At 38.2% G+C, this 16,069-nt stretch overlaps 1 protein-coding gene across 30 annotated transcripts in view; it reads right to left on the bottom strand.

Moving 5' to 3' along the window:
- The window catches only part of PTPN13 (protein tyrosine phosphatase non-receptor type 13), a 221,028-nt gene that overhangs the window by 73,248 nt on the left and 131,711 nt on the right, over positions 1 to 16,069 (bottom strand). For all 30 annotated transcript variants that reach the window (XM_016951818.4, XM_063808928.1, XM_063808927.1 and 27 more), the window contains 6 exons: positions 10,236 to 10,310; positions 9,944 to 10,118; positions 8,258 to 8,411; positions 7,839 to 7,977; positions 6,968 to 7,120; positions 910 to 1,092 (listed from right to left, as the gene is read on the bottom strand). In XM_016951818.4, coding sequence (XP_016807307.1) covers positions 910 to 1,092; positions 6,968 to 7,120; positions 7,839 to 7,977; positions 8,258 to 8,411; positions 9,944 to 10,118; positions 10,236 to 10,310 — 879 coding nt within the window. The remainder of the gene's footprint in view (positions 1 to 909; positions 1,093 to 6,967; positions 7,121 to 7,838; positions 7,978 to 8,257; positions 8,412 to 9,943; positions 10,119 to 10,235; positions 10,311 to 16,069) is intronic.

Below are 16,069 nucleotides of genomic sequence, written 5' to 3'. Positions count from 1 at the left end.
TCTTGGTCCTGACAATCTTGAGAAGATGTGGGTGGTCTGGAGAACATATTATCTGGCAATCTTAGTGACATCTCTTGGTTTCAGAGGAAGTCAATCAACTAACCATTAGGTCTAGGAATGGTCTCAGGGTTGAAGATTATCCAGATCCATCAAGACCTTGGTAACTTTATAAATACTGTTTTGCTGAGACTATACTTTAGCCTAAAGATGAACTAAAGGTATCAGTAGTTCCTGAATAGCACTAGGAAAACAAACACCTGAACATATTAATATTTTTTATTCATCTCTGAAGTCTGCCAATGGAACTTTAATGTTCAGGTGTCCCAACTAGGTCCAAAATCAAAATATGCCTTTATCACTAACTATCTTCCACAAACATATTATTTTCTAAAAATCATTTTCTAACTTTATAGAGAGCTGTACACTAAAAATCTAAAATTGCGGAAAGTCCTGGGACTAGTTCATAAAATCCAGTAAGTCTCCGTACCTCTGAAATTCAAATAACAGTTGCTACGAGGGGGTTTACTATTGGGCCAGACAAGGTTCACTAGGGTTAAGATAACTATCTTTCTTAAAAACATTAGGAGGATTTCTCCATGTGAGAAGTTACAACCCTAGAATAAATTCTGACTTATTCAGAGAATTCAACTTGGTTGTAATTTAACTAAAGTTAATTGAGCATATAACCAGCCAGGAATGTGTAATAATCTTAAAAGTCACCTGTTGAAAAAACCAGACATAAATAAAATCTCAATAATAATTTCCACAACTACAAAGGAAGAGTTAAATAGTATTAAGATGTATTATCCCCACTGAATGGCAGAGTCTAAGGAAAGTCTGTTAATATGTTACATTGGAAGTTGGTAATATCATTTGAAAATATAATGAAAAGAGGTTAAATGGACATACAGAAAAAGATATTTTCTTGGTTTCCCTCCATGGAAAGCGAAGGACCAATGTGCGCACTCCATTGTGAACTTCAAACACAAGGACACCTTTAGAACAGACTCCAAGCAATATTCCTGTTTGTGACTTCTTCTCAGGGTGCACTCGGTGAAAATGAACTCCATATTCTGTCAGTCTTTGGCAGACCTGTTGGAATAATACCATACCATAGCAATACACTTTGGTAAATGGTGACATAAAGATATTGAAGCTGTATGATATGGTTTGGCTGTGTCCCCCCACAAATCTCATCTTGAATTCCCACATGTTATGGGAGAGACCCACTGAGAGGTAACTGAATCATGGGGGCAGGTCTTTCCTGTGTTGTTCTTGTGACAGTGAATAAGTCTCATAAGATCTGATGGTTTTAAAAGGGGAGTTTCTCTGTACAAGCTCTCTTCTCTTGTCTGCCTCCATGTGAGACATGCCTTTCACCTTCTGCCATGATTGTGAGGCCTCCTCAGTCACATGGAACTGTAAGTCCATTAAAGCTCTCTCTTTTGCAAATTGCCCTGTCTCAGGTATGTCTTTATCAGCAGCGTGAAAATGGACTAATACAGTAGATTGGTACCAGTAGAGTGGGCATGGCTGAAAAGATACCTGAAGATGTGGAAGTGACTTTGGAACTGGGTAACAGGCAGAGGCTGAAACAGTTTGGAGGGCTCAGAAGAAGACAGGAAAATGTGGGAAAGTTTGGAACTTTCTAAAGACTAGTTGAATGGCTTTGACAAAAATGCTGATAGTGATATGAACAATAAGGTCCAGGCTGAGGTGGTCTCAGATGGAGATGAGGAACTTGTTGGGAACTTGTTGGGAACTGGAGCAGAGGTGACTCTTGTTATTTTTTTCTTTTTTTTCTTTTTTTGCAAAGAGATTGGCAGCATTTTGCCCTTTCCCTAGAGATTTGTGGAACTTTGAACTTGAGAGAGATGATTTAGGGTATCTAGTGGAAGAAATTTCTAAGTAGCAAAGCATTCAATATGTGACTTGGGTGCTGTTAAAGGCATTCAGTTTTAAAAGGGAAACAGGGCATAACAGTTTGGAAAATGTGCAGCCTGACAATGTGATAGAAAGAAAATTCCATTTTCTGAGGCAAAATTCAAGCTGGCTGCAGAAATTTACATAAGTAACAAGGAGCCAAATGTTAATCACCAAGACAATGGGGAAAAGGTTTCCAGGGCATGTAAGAGACCTTTGCAGCAGCCCCTCCCATTGCAGGCCTGGAGGTTTAGGAGGAAAAAATGGTTTTGTGGGCCGGGCCCAGGGTCCCTCTGCTGTGTAGAGTCTAGGGACTTCGTGCCCTGTGTCCCAGCCACTCCAGCTGTGACTAAAAGGGGCCAAGGTACAGCTCAGGCTGTTGTTTCAGAGGCTGGAAGCCCCAAGCCTTGGCAGCTTCCACATGATGTTGAGCCTGTGAGTGCAGAGAAGTCAAGAACTGAGGTTTGGGAACCTTCGCCTAGATTTCAGAGGATGTATGGAAATGCCTGGATCCCAGGGAGAAGTTTGCTGCAGGGGCAGGGCCCTAATGGAGAACCTGTGATAGGGCAGTCGGGAAGGGAAATGTGGTGTTGGAGCCTGCACACAGAGTGCCAACTGGAGCACCACTTAGTGGAGCTGTGAGAAGAGGGCCACTGTCCTCCAGACCCCAGAATGGTAGATCCAACGACAGCTTGCACCATGCACCTGGAAAAGCCACAGATACTCAACACCAGCCCATGAAACCAGCCAGGAGGGGTCTATACCCTACAAAGACACAGGGGCAGAGCTGCCCAAGACCTTGGGAGCCCACCTCTTGCATCAGCTTGACCCGGATGTGAGACATGCAGTCAAAGGAGATCATTTTGCAGCTTTAAGGTTTGCCTGCCCTGCAGGATTTCAGACTTGCGTGGGACCTGTATAGCCCCTTTGTTTTGGCTAATTTCTCCCATTTGGAATGGCTGTATTTACCCAATGCCTGTAACCCCCATTGTACCTAGGAAGTAACTAACTTGCTTTTGATTTTGCAGGCTCATAGGCAGAAGGGACTTGCCTTATCTCAGATGAGACTTTGGACTGTGGACTTTTGGGTTAATGCTGAAATGAATTAAGACTTTGGAGAACTGTTGGGAAGGCATGATTGGTTTTGAAATGTGAGGACATGAGATTTGGGAGGGGCCAGAAGTGGAATATGGTTTGGCTGTGTCCCCACCCAAATCTCATCTTGAATTTCCACATGTTGTGGGAGGGACCCAGTGGGAGGTAAGTGAATCATGGGGACAGGTCTTTCCCATGCTGTTCTCATGATAGTGAGTAAGTCTCACGAGATCTGATGGTTTTAAGGAGGGGAGTTTCCCTGTGCAAGCTCTCTTCTCTTGTCTGCTGCCATGTGAGACCTTCCACCGTGATTGTGAGGCCTCCCCAGCCACATGGAACCATAAGTCCATTAAACCTGTTTCTTTTGTAAATTGCCCAGTCTTGGGTATATGTCTTTATCAGCAGTGTGAAAAAGGACTAACATACTATATCAATGTAGTTTAATGTGGAAAGGATAATCTTTTAAACAAAGGTTACTGGGACAACTGTATATCCACATGCTAAAAAAATGAATTTCAACCCTTACTTCACCCTACATATGAAATTTAACCAAAAATGGACCACAGACCTAAATACAGGCACTAAAAGCATAAAACTTAGAAGGTGTCTGTGACCCTGGGTTGGGCAAAAATTTCTTAGATGGAACACAAAAACCATAAACTAGAAAATAAAAAAAATTGGAAACTTCATTAACATTGAAAACTTGCTCATCAAGAGTTAATGTTGGCTGGCACAGTGGCTTATGCCTGTAATCTCAGCACTTTGGGAGGCCAAGGCAGGCAGATTACTTCAGGCTAGGAGTTTGAGACCAGCCTGGCCATCATGACAAAATCCTGTCCCTATGAAAAATACAAAAATTAGCCAGGTATGGTGGTGCACATCTATAATCCCAGCTACTCAGGAGGCTGAGGAAGAAGCATCACTTGAGCCTGGGAGGTGGAGGCTGCAGTGAGCCAAGATCGCACCACTGAATACCAGCCTGGGCAACAGAGTGAGACTCTTAAAAAAAAGAGTCAATGTTAAGAAAATGTAAGGCAAGCCACAGACTAGGAGTAAATAAATATATGTAAAACCCACATATCTGATAAAAGACTTGTATCCAGAATATTTAAAGAACATGTACTTCTTAACAGTAAGGAAACATATAACCAGTTACAAAAGGGGGTAAAAAGTTTTATTTGACACATCAATAAAGATGATATATAAATGGCAAATAAACACATGAAAAGATTGGTCAACATAAATAGTAATGAGGGAAGTACAAATTAAAACCATAATAATATACCACTATTCACCTATTTCAAATGTTAAAGTGAAAAAGACTGAAACTACCAAGTGTTGTCAAGGATGTGGAGCAACTGAAATTCACACAGTGTTGGTAGGACTGTAAAATTGTACAATGATTTTGGAAAACAGTTTGGAAGTTTCTTACAAAGTTAAACATGCACTTGCCATAGGTCCCAGCAATCCTACTGCTAGATATTTACTCAGGAGAAATAAAAACTGTGTTCACAGAAAAATGTGAACTGGAATGTTTATAACAGCTTTATATCTATCAACTAATGAAAAGAATAAGCAAATTATGTATCTGCACACAGAAAAACTACTCAGAAAAAAAAAAAAGAAAAGAAACTACTGATATATACCACACCATGGATGAATCTTAAAAGTATTTTTCTAGGCCAGGCACAGTAGCTCACACCTGTATCCCAGCACTTTGGGAGGCCGAGGTGGGCGGATCACAAGGTCAAGAGATCGAGACCATCCTGGCTAACATGGTGAAACCATGTCTCTGCTAAAAATATAAAAAATTAGCCGAGCGTGGTGGCATGTGCCTGTAGTCCCAGCTACTTGAGAGGCTGAGGCAGGAGAATGTTTGAACCCGGGAGGCAGAGGTTGCAGTGAGCCGAGATCATGCCACTGCACTCCTACCTGGCAACAGAGTGAGACTCTGTCTCAGAAACAAAAAAAAGTATTATTCTAAGTGAAAGAAGCCATACATAAAAGACTGTATATTATATTATTTTTTACATGACATTCTAGAAAAAAAAACACTATGGTAATAGCAGATCAGTAGTTGCTAAGGATTACAGGTAGAGGGAGGGGACTGACTATAAAGAGACAAGAGGGAGCTTTATGTATTCGAAATGTGCTATATCAGGAGTTGGTAAACTTTTTCTGTAAAGGGCCAGATAGTAAATATTTCAGGCTTTGTGGGTCATATGATCTTTATTGTAATGACTGGACTTTGCTGTTATAGTATGAATGCAGACATAGATGATATATAAAGAAATGAGTATGGACTAGTTCCAATAAAACTATTTACAAAACAGGCAGGCCACAGTTTGTTAACCCTTGTTCTCAAGACTGTGGAGGTGATTGCTGAACTGTATACATATTTTCACATTTTATTATACTAATTTTTTACTTTTATTTTATTTTTTATTTTATTTTATTTGAGATGGGGTCTTGTTCTGTTACTTAGGCTGGAACCCAGTGACAAGATCAAAGCTTACTGCAGCCTCAAACTCCCAGGCTCAAGTGATCCTACATCAGCCTCCCAACCAGCTGGGATTACAGGCATGCATCCCTAACTACACCCAGCTCAAATGCACATATATTTTAAAAACTCACCAAACACTTAAAAATGGTAAATTTTATTGTATATAAATTATACTTCAATAAAGCAGATTTACGAAAGATATTTCAAAAACAACATAATATACAGCAAAAGTGTAGCCTTAGAAGGTTGTGTTAACAAGATAAAACTTCTTAAGTTAGAAGAAAGATACTAAAGTTAAAGGGAAATGAAGTAACAGAATATATTATTAGAAGGAGTAGGGCAACCTAATATTCCTTAGGCATGCTATTTACAAGGAGAAAACTGAGACTTAGAGAAGTTAAACACATTGTTCAAGGTCACTCAGCTAGTTGAAATAAGAATTCAAATGCAAGACTGTCTGTCTGCAAATCCTCACGCAAATTCTTTTCACTGTGCCAATCTGCCTTCTACCTTTATTAATAAAATTATAATGTAACATCTTACTTTCTACAAGTATAAAAATGTAATAACTAAGAAAAGTATAAGTCCATAATTTAATATCTTTAAATTTGGACTCAAACAGAAAAAACCATCTTGCCTTTCTTTCTTTCCATGAACACTAGATTAAAGGTAATGTAAGTCTGTGAATAAAATCCCTTCATAAATTTTCACAGGGCTGGTAAACTTGATTTCTTTCTATATGCAGCAGCGAATGGAAGGCATACTGTTACATCCTAGGAAGCTAAAACAGAAGAATGTTCTGAAAATTTGTCTTTTCAACAGAACACTATCTTATATTTGCTATTTGCATTGGAAGTTTACATAATACTATTTTTCTTGATCATAAATATACTATTTATCTAAGGTCATATAGAAAGCTGGTTATAGGTCTAATAGACTGTAGAACTAATAGAACTGTAAACTAGTAAGTCAATTTTTGTGACTCTTTACCCCTATCTACATTAATTGGCATTTAGTGGGAAGACCATTTTTAAAGGATGTAATTGAATTTTAAGCCTTTTGAGAAAAAGCAAAACAAGCAATTCTAGAATCAGTATGAACTTGCCTCTCATATCAAGCCATTCACCAAATTCATTTGTTTCTTCTGTATAATGTATTTTGATTTTGAGTATGGAATAAGATAAAAGCATGGGATTAACAGCCAGATAGACATGGGTTCAAATCATATCTGCCCCATATCTCTGGGAACATTACATTTCCTCTTTGAGCCTCATTTCCCTCTTTTACAAAATGAGAATTAAAATACCATAATTTTGGCCAGCAATGAGATGAGATTATGCACAGTATCAGTTATTGGCACTTGAACTCTTAGATATGTGTCCTCTAACACTTCTTGCTTACTTGGAAAAGATACAAAGCTTATCATTTGTAATCTTGGATGCTTACCTTTAAAAATTCTAACTCTGTCTCTTTTTCAGAAGCTCCCACATAGGTATTATGCAATTTGGGTAACTCTTCTTTGATATAGGATAAATCAAGTTTCTCCATCACTCTGGCGGGCAAATAGTGCTCCATTCTAAAGTAAGACACACCATGAACCTAGATAAAAGAATGTTTTCATAAGCAATTGTTTGCCTTTTATTGGAGTAAACCCTCTTCCTTCTATCTTAAAGTTCTTGCTTTGGCTAAGAGATGAAGTACTTCTATTTCTACCTCTCTCTCTGAGGAATGAGTTTTAGAAGAAATGCATCAGTCTTTCTTTTTTATTCAGTGAGATAAAATGACTGAACTGATTAGCAAGCTTGAGAAGTGTGACATTCAAGGGCCTCATATCACTCTAGTTTAGGATGAACGTTGTGAAGGATGCTGCTCCAGCAGCACAGCTTCTAGCCCCTTGCTTCCTCTTAGATCAATTTTATTTAGAAACATCAGGCTTTAAGTATACTGTGAGTTCTCCACACAGTAAGCTCTGCCAGGCTGCCAGCCCATCATGTGGAAGGCAGGAGATCCTTTTAATTTATATTTGACTAATAACTCCTGTGTATAGTCTCTATAGGTTAGAACTCAGGAGAAGGAGTAAGTGGTAGATATCCCTAAACTCCAAAACAGGATAACTTTAAACAGGAAAAAAAAATCCCACACTTCATGACTTTATATAATTGATATACATGGAGTGCTTGGTCATTTTGAGGAACCAAAGAAGCCTCAAAAATCTTCAGATCTAAACATCAAACACCTGAATCAGGTTTAGTCATTAACTATGTTAAAGGTAACAACACCAAACAAAAATGGTCCTGGAAAAAAACACAAATCCTACCTCTGGTTGATAATCTCCATACTCAGCCTGGAGAGCCAAGGATGCCAGTAATAAGGAAGTCTCATCATCACAGTGCATCCTTTCCTCCAAAATATCTTTTCGAAGCTGAAGGTAATACTGATGACACGTCAGAGTATGTCTGAAAAAACAAACACACACAGACATCTTGGCCTTTCATTTTGAATACTGGGGTGGTTTTTATTATAGGCATGTAAGGTTAATTTCCATGAGTTTATTACTAAGCTTATTATTAAGCTTTTAAGGCATAAGGATTAAATAAACTGTGTTGAAAGAAATATTACTTTTATGATAAAGCAGACATTATCATTGATTGGAATCAAGTAATTCAGTATCAGTAAGCTAAAGGGTCAAAAGACCAGTGTCCAAAAAGAGCAAAAGAGAAACTCTTGTGTACTCACTGCATTAGACTAACATCATCCATAAAAAATTTAATTCTGAAAAACAAAGTAAAATTAACAGTGGCTTTGGTCTTTTTCTTTGGTTCTTCTTTCCATCCCTCTGGGGCCACTTTGGTTAATTTTAAGTCAGGATCAACAAAGAAATATTCATTATCTAAAACAGAATGAGAAAAATATTCAGATAAAATAAAAAAATACTTTAGTGTTTTCTTCCGATTTCTTCACTTTTTGGTCAGACTTGCATAAAAGAGTATCATATGAGAATATAAATACAAGACTGTTAAAAATGTGGCAGGGAGCTCTGAGACACTCCATTTAGATGGGAGGCAATATGGCCCACTCTTTTAAGAATGGCGGCTCTAAGGACATACAGTCCTAGATTCAACACCTGGTCACAACATTTACTATCCGTATGACACTGAATATATTATTTTACCTCTCTAGACATCAGTTTTCTTGGCTTTAAGATCAGGATAGTGGGAATTCTTGCTTTACAGCATTGTTATAAGGATCAAATGACATAATGAATAAAAACACTTGTTAAAGCACACAGTACATGGTAAACATTTAATAAATATTAGCTAGTATACTATTATTGAGCTACCAGCTGAAACCTAGAAGGAATGACATTTATCATTTTATTTTTTAATGTCATTAGTTAACTATTATTTACTCTCTACAAATAAAAGAATTATTCAATACAATTTGATTTCACCAGAATCTATAAGAAATTAGGTATAGTATAAACAGATATTTGGATGAACTGAATCAGCTTCATGTAGACAATATTGACTGATTAGTCTAAAAGTGAAACTAGTAAAGTGATAGAACATCAGTAGGTACTAATTGACTATTTATTGTATGAGTCTACAGCATAAATTATTCATTTTTAAGGCACAATAATTCAATAAGCTATATTGAGGGAAATATTTCTTTTAGGATACAGAAGATATTAAGAGCTTATAGAGTTTTAGGATCCTTTAACCTGTCAATTGTCATTTATGGTACTTTGTTGTCTAAGCTTTCCAAGTTAAATTTTGAGGTAAACAGGAATCTGAAATATTAAAGAGTAATTTATAAATATAATGATTTATTTAAAAAGGAGATGAATTCCAAAATGTTTCTTACTGCTATGGCAACTCTAATTGATAAATAGGAGAAGTTTCTACTGAAGCTGTGTCTTGGACCACTGTGGTTGTGAACATCATGGGTTTAAGTGGATACAATATTTAAAAGATATGTGAAATAACTAATTTTTAGCCATCAATTGACATTTTAAAAAGTCACTGTGATTTTAGGATAGTAGACTAAATAAATTGATGTGGAAATTCAGAAATAAGGTCTTGCTATACATTCAGGCTCATATTAGGATACTAATTTCTAGAGTACACATGTAGACCATTAACATATAAAATGGTCCCTAAAATATAATTTAAAAATATTTTTATGTAACCATAGCAAAAAATAAAAAAATCTTCCCAGTCAGATACAGAAGGTGCCTAACAAACATAACTATTAAAACAATGAAAGTAGCTGGGAGAAGAAAGGGAGTTCCTAACTCACTTCTACTGACTAGTTCATTTAGTTACTAATTGTCAAAATGAGGTCAGGCATGGTAACAAACATAGGAAGTCTGCTTGTTGCTAAATTTCTATACTGTACTCTGAATATAAAATGTCTTGGTACCTTTGAGGGTAGCTAAAGCAAACAAATGATGCTCTACTAAGCCAATATGTGCCACAACCATATCAAACACATCTTTACATATAGTTTTGGTATCACAGGTCAGTTCCAGTCTTTGCCCGTTCAGAAGCATTATGTTTACTTTCCTTCGGTTATCCTCATTCTTCCCTTTCTTAGTCTACAATTGAAAAAATAAACGGCATTTATTAAAATAAGCATTATAAGAATTTTAACTGGTTTTTAACACTACTGAAATTATTTTCTAAGAGTGACACAAATTGGTTTTATTACTTACAAGAATAGACCGTGGCAAATCCAAAGATATAAATGGTTCAATTGTCATTTTCACAAACTCAGGGCCAAAGAAATTCTGCAAATCACATAAGCAGAATCAATATTTTTTACTATTTATTCTAGTTTTTTCCTTGAAAGGAAAAATAATGTAAGAATAATAAATTACATATGAAACTACAAAATCACCACATTAGAACTAGGTGATCTAAAACAAACGTTGAAGCTTTCATGAAGAGGTATACTGGAATTTACCAATAACAGAAATGGAGTATGCCTTACATTAAGTTGAAACAAGTTTTTCCCCATCTTTGTTTTCTACTATTGATGTCAAACATAATGCCTCACTTTTCACTGTTTTACAGGGTTTTCACTATTTGGCATCTAGATAGACTCAGACTCAAAAAAAAGGTCTTGAAGAAGTAATATAGAGTTATGAAGCTCATATAAGTGTTTGGTTTAATATTGCTAATGCATGAAGTGATTGATTGAACAGAATCTCATTGTCTTAGAAAGCGACATTCAGCCTAAAACAGATCGTAGGGTATGTGTGCTGGCTCACAACTAATCCCAATGCCTTGGGAGGCTAAGGCAGGAGGATCGCTTGAGGCCAGGAGTTTGAGACCAACCTGGGCAACATAGTTAGACCCTGTTTCTACAAAAAATAAAAAATTAGCTTGGCACTGTGGTGCATGCCTGTAGTTCAGCTGCTTAGGAGGCTGAGGCCAGAGGATAATTTGTGCCCATGAGTTCCAGGCTGCTGTGAGCTATAATCACACCACTACACTCCAGCCTCACCAACAAAGTAAGACCCTACCTCTAAAAAAAATTAAAAGCAAACAGACAAAAACAAAAAAATTGGTCATAGTTAAAAGACATCTACTTTGTGCCTATACATATATCCACCTGTAATCACTATCTTGGAACCCTATGACACTGCACTTTTCGTTTTAAATAGTGGCAACTAGGGATAGTATCAGTCACATAGTCTCTGACACCTGCCGATGTCCCCAGCAAGAAAATATCTCAGGAAATAAAGGACCCATGAGATGGGGAAAGTAGAGTGCAAACTCTGTATTTACTGCTTCTCAATCTATGATTTCCCTTTTCTCCTTTTGTATATTCTGGGGTTTTGGCTAAGAGGGAGAACTAGTTTAGGAGACAACTTAAAACAAGTTAGACTCTGAGTGGGAGAAGGGTTGAGAAAAGACTGAAAGATCATATCTTAATGGGCAAAAGGTAGAATGAAACCAGAGCTAATCTTGAGGCCAGAAGCAAGTGGTTTGTGTGTATGTGTAGGTGTGTGCTTGAACTAATGAATGTTACCAGAGTTTTATTTTTGTTGGTTTCTTCTTTGCATTTGGTTGTACAGCTCACTGATTGCTTGGTGTAGGAATTCTATTCAATTTAATTGAGTGTGTAACATGTGACAGATACCATTTATGTAAAAGTTCAACATAAGGGGTTTATTAATATTCAATGAACCAATAGGACACATTTTAAACAAGAATAGAAATAGAGTAGAAAGAATGAAAGTGGAAGATAGCCGAATAGGAACAGCTCCAGTCTGCAGCTCCCAGTGTGATCGACACAGAAGACGGGTGATTTCTGCATTTCCAACTGAGGTACCTGGTTCATCTCACAGGGACTGGTTGGACAGTGGGTGCAGCAATCGGAGGATGAGCTGAAGCCGGACGGGGCATCACCTCACCCAGGAAGCCCAAGGGATAGAGGGATTTCCCTTTCCTAGCCAAGGGAAGCTGAGACAAACTGTACCTGGAAAAATGGAACACTCCCGCCCAAATACTGCACTTTTCTCACAGTCTTAGCAAGTGGCAGACCAGGAGATTTTCTCCCGTTCCTGGCTCAGCAGGTCCTACACCCACGGAGCCTTGCTCACTGCTAGCGCAGCAATCTGAGATCAACTTGCGAGGCTGCAGCCTGGTCGGGGGAGGGATGTCCACCATTGCTGAGGCTTGAGTAGGTAAACAAAACGGCTGGGAACCTCGAACTGGGTGGAGCCCACCGCAGCTCAGCAAGGCCTGCTTCCTCTACAGACTCCACCTCTGTGGCCAGGGCATAGCTGAACAAAGGAAGCAGAAACTTCTGCAGACTTAAATGTCCCTGTCTGACAGCTCTGAAGAGAGCAGTGGTTCTCCCAGCATGGCGTTTGAGCTCTGAGAATGGGTCCATGACCCCTGTAGCCTAACTGGGAGACACCTCCCAGTAGAGGCTGACAGACACCTCATACGGTTGGGTGCCCCTCTGGGATAAAACTTCCAGAGGAAAGATCAGCCAGCAATATTTGCTGTTCTGCAGCATCCACTGGTGATACCCAGGCAAACAGGGTCTGGAGTGGACCTCCAGCAAACTCCAACAGACCTGCAGCTGAGGGATCTGACTATTAGAAGAAAAATTAACAAACAGAAAGGAATACCATCAACATCAACAAAAATGACATCTACACCAAACCCCATCTGTAGGTCACCAACATCAAAGACCAAAGGTAAATAAAACCACAGAGCAGAAAAGCTGAAAATTCTAAAAACCAGAGTGCTTCTTCTCCTCCAAAGGACTGCAGCTCCTCACCAGCAAACGAACAAAGCTGGACAGAGAATGACTTTGGCAAGTTGATAGAAGTAGGCTTCAGAAGGTCAGTAATAATAAACTTCTCCGAGCTAAAGGAGCATGTTCAAACCCATCACAAGGAAGCTAAAAACCTTGCAAAAAGGTTAGAGGAATGGCTAACTAGAATAACTAGTGTAGAGAAGACCTTAAATGACCTGATGGAGCAGAAAACCATGGCACAAGAACTTTGTGACACATGCACAAGCTTCAATAGCTGATTTGATCAAGTGGAAGAAAGGGTATCACTGATTGAAGATCAAATTAATGAAATAAAGCGAGAAGACAAGATTAGAGAAAAAATAGTAAAAAGAAATGAACAAAGCCTCCAAGAAATACGGAATATGTGAAAAGACCAAATCTATGTCTGATTGGTGTACCTGACAGTGACAGGGAAAATGGAATCAAGTTGGAAAACACTCTGCAGGATATTATCCAGGAGAACTTCTCCAACCTAGAAAGGCAGGTCAACATTCAAATTCAGGAAATAAAGAGAACACCACAAAGATACTCCTTGAGAAGAACAATCCCAAGACACATAATTGTCAGATTCACCAAGGTTGAAATGAAGGAAAAAATGGTAAGGGCAGCCAGAGAGAAAGGTTGGGTTACCCACAAAGGGAAGCCCATCAGACTAACAGCGATCTCTCGGCAGAAACCCTAAAAGCCAGAAGAGAGTGGGGGCCAATATTCAACATTCTTAAAGAAATAATTTTCAACCCATAATTTCACATCCAGCCAAACTAAGCTTCATAAGTGAAGGGGAAATAAAATCCTTTACAGACAAGCAAATGCTGACAGATTTTGTCACCATCAGGCCTGCCTTACAAAAATTCCTGAAGGAAGCACTAAACATGGATAGGAACAACCAGTACCAGCCACTGCAAAAACATGCCAAATTGTAAAGACCATCGATGCTAGGAAGAAACTGCCTCAATTAATAGGCAAAATAACCAGATAACATCATAATGACAGGATCAAATTCACACATAACAATGTTAACCTTAAATGTAAATGGGCTAAATGCCCCAATTAAAAGACACAAACTGGCAAATTGGATAAAGAGTCAAGACTCATCGGTGTGCTGTATTCAGGAGACCCATCTCACATGCAGAGAAACACATAGGCTCAAAATAAAGGGATAGAGGAAGATCTACCAAGCAAATGGAAAGCAAAAAAAAAGCAGGGGTTGCAATCCTAGTCTCTGATGAAACAAACTGTAAACCAACAAAGATCAAAAGAGACAAAGAAGGCCATTACATAATGGTAAAGGGATCAATTCAACAAGAAGAGCTAACTATCCTAAATATATATGCACCCAATACAGGAGCACCCAGATTCATAAAGGAAGTCCTTAGAGACCTACAAAGAGACTTAGACTCCCACACAATAATAATGGGAGACTTTAACACTCCATTGTCAGTATTAGACAGATAAGGAGACAGAAGGTTAAGAAGGATATCCAGGACTTAAACTCAGCTCTGCAACAAGTGGACCTAATAGACATATCCAGAACTCACCACCCCAAATCAACAGAATATACATTCTTCTCAGCACCACATCACACTTATTCTAAAATTGACCACATAATTGGAAGTAAAACACTACTCAGCAAATGTAAAAGAACAGAAATCACAACAAACGGTCTCTCAGACTACAGTGCAATCAAATTAGAGCTCGGGATTAAGAAACTTACTCAAAACTGCACAAATGCATGGAAACTGAACAACCTTCTCCTGAATGACTACTGGGTATATAACGAAATGAAGGCAGAAATAAAGATGTTCTTTGAAACCAATGAGAACAAAGACACAACATACCAGAATCTCTGGGACACATTCAAAGCAGTGTGTAGAGGGAAATTTATAGCACTAAATGCCCACAAGAGAAAGCAGGAAAGATATAAAATCAACACCCTAACATCACAATTAAAAGAACTAGAGAAGCAAGAGCAAACAAATTCAAAAGCTAGCAGAAGGCAAGAAATAACTAAGATCAGAGCAGAACTGAAGGAGATAGAGACAGAAAAAACCCTTCAAAAAAATCAATGAATTTAGGAGCTGGTTTTTTGAAAAGATCAACAAAATTGATGTACTGCTAGCAAGACTAATAAAGAAGAAAAGAGAGAAGAATCAAATAGACACAATAAAAAATGATAAAGGGGATATCAACATCGATCCCACAGAAATACAAACTACCATCAGAGAATACTATAAACACCTCTATGCAAATAAACTAGAAAATCTAGAAGAAATGGATGAATTCCTGGACACATACACCCTCCCAAGACTAAACCATGAAGAAGTTAAATCTCTGAATAGACCAATAACAGGCTCTGAAATTGAGGCAATAATTAATAGCCTACCAACCAAAAAAAGTCCAGGACCAGAGAGATTGACAGCCGAATTCTACCAGAGGTACAAAGAGGAGCTGGTGCCATTCCTTCTGAAACTATTCCAATGAATAGAAAAAGAGGGAATCCTCCCTAACTCATTTTATGAGGCCAGCATTGTCCTGATACCAAAGTGTGGCAGAGACACAACAAAAACAGAGAATTTTAGACCAATATCCCTGATGAACATCAATGTGAAAATCCTCAATAAAATACTAGCAAACCAAATCCAGCAGCACACCAAAAAGCTTATCCACCACGATCAAGTCGGCTTCATCCCTGGCATGCAAGGCTGGTTCAACATAGGCAAATCAATAAATGTAATTCAACACATAAACAGAAACAACTACAAAAACCACATGATTATCTCAATAGATGCAGAAAAGGCCTTCAACACAATTAAACAGCCCTTCATGCTAAAAACTCTCAATAAACTAGGTATTGGTGGAACTTACCTCAAAATCACAAATGCTATTTACGACAAACCCACAGCCAATATCATACTAAATGGACAAAAACTGGAAGCATTCCCTTTGAAAACCAGCACAAGACAAGGATGCCCTCTCTCACCACTCCTATTCAACATAGTGTTGGAAGTTCTGGTCAGGGCAATCAGGCAAGAGAAAGAAATAAAGGGTATTCAATTAGGAAAAGAGGAAGTCAAATTGTCCCTGTTTGCAGATGACATAATTGTATATTTAGAAAACCCCATCGTCTCAGCCCCGAATCTCCTTAAGCTGATAAGCAACTTCAGCAAACTGTCAGGATACAAAATCAATGTGTAAAAATCACAAACATTTCTCTACACCAATAACAGACAA

This window comes from Pan troglodytes, chromosome 3 (assembly GCF_028858775.2).
Source record: "Pan troglodytes isolate AG18354 chromosome 3, NHGRI_mPanTro3-v2.0_pri, whole genome shotgun sequence".
NCBI classification, from domain to species: Eukaryota; Metazoa; Chordata; class Mammalia; order Primates; family Hominidae; genus Pan; species Pan troglodytes.
Note: the sequence above shows the minus strand (reverse complement) of the source record. Positions and strands in the feature narration are given on the sequence as shown.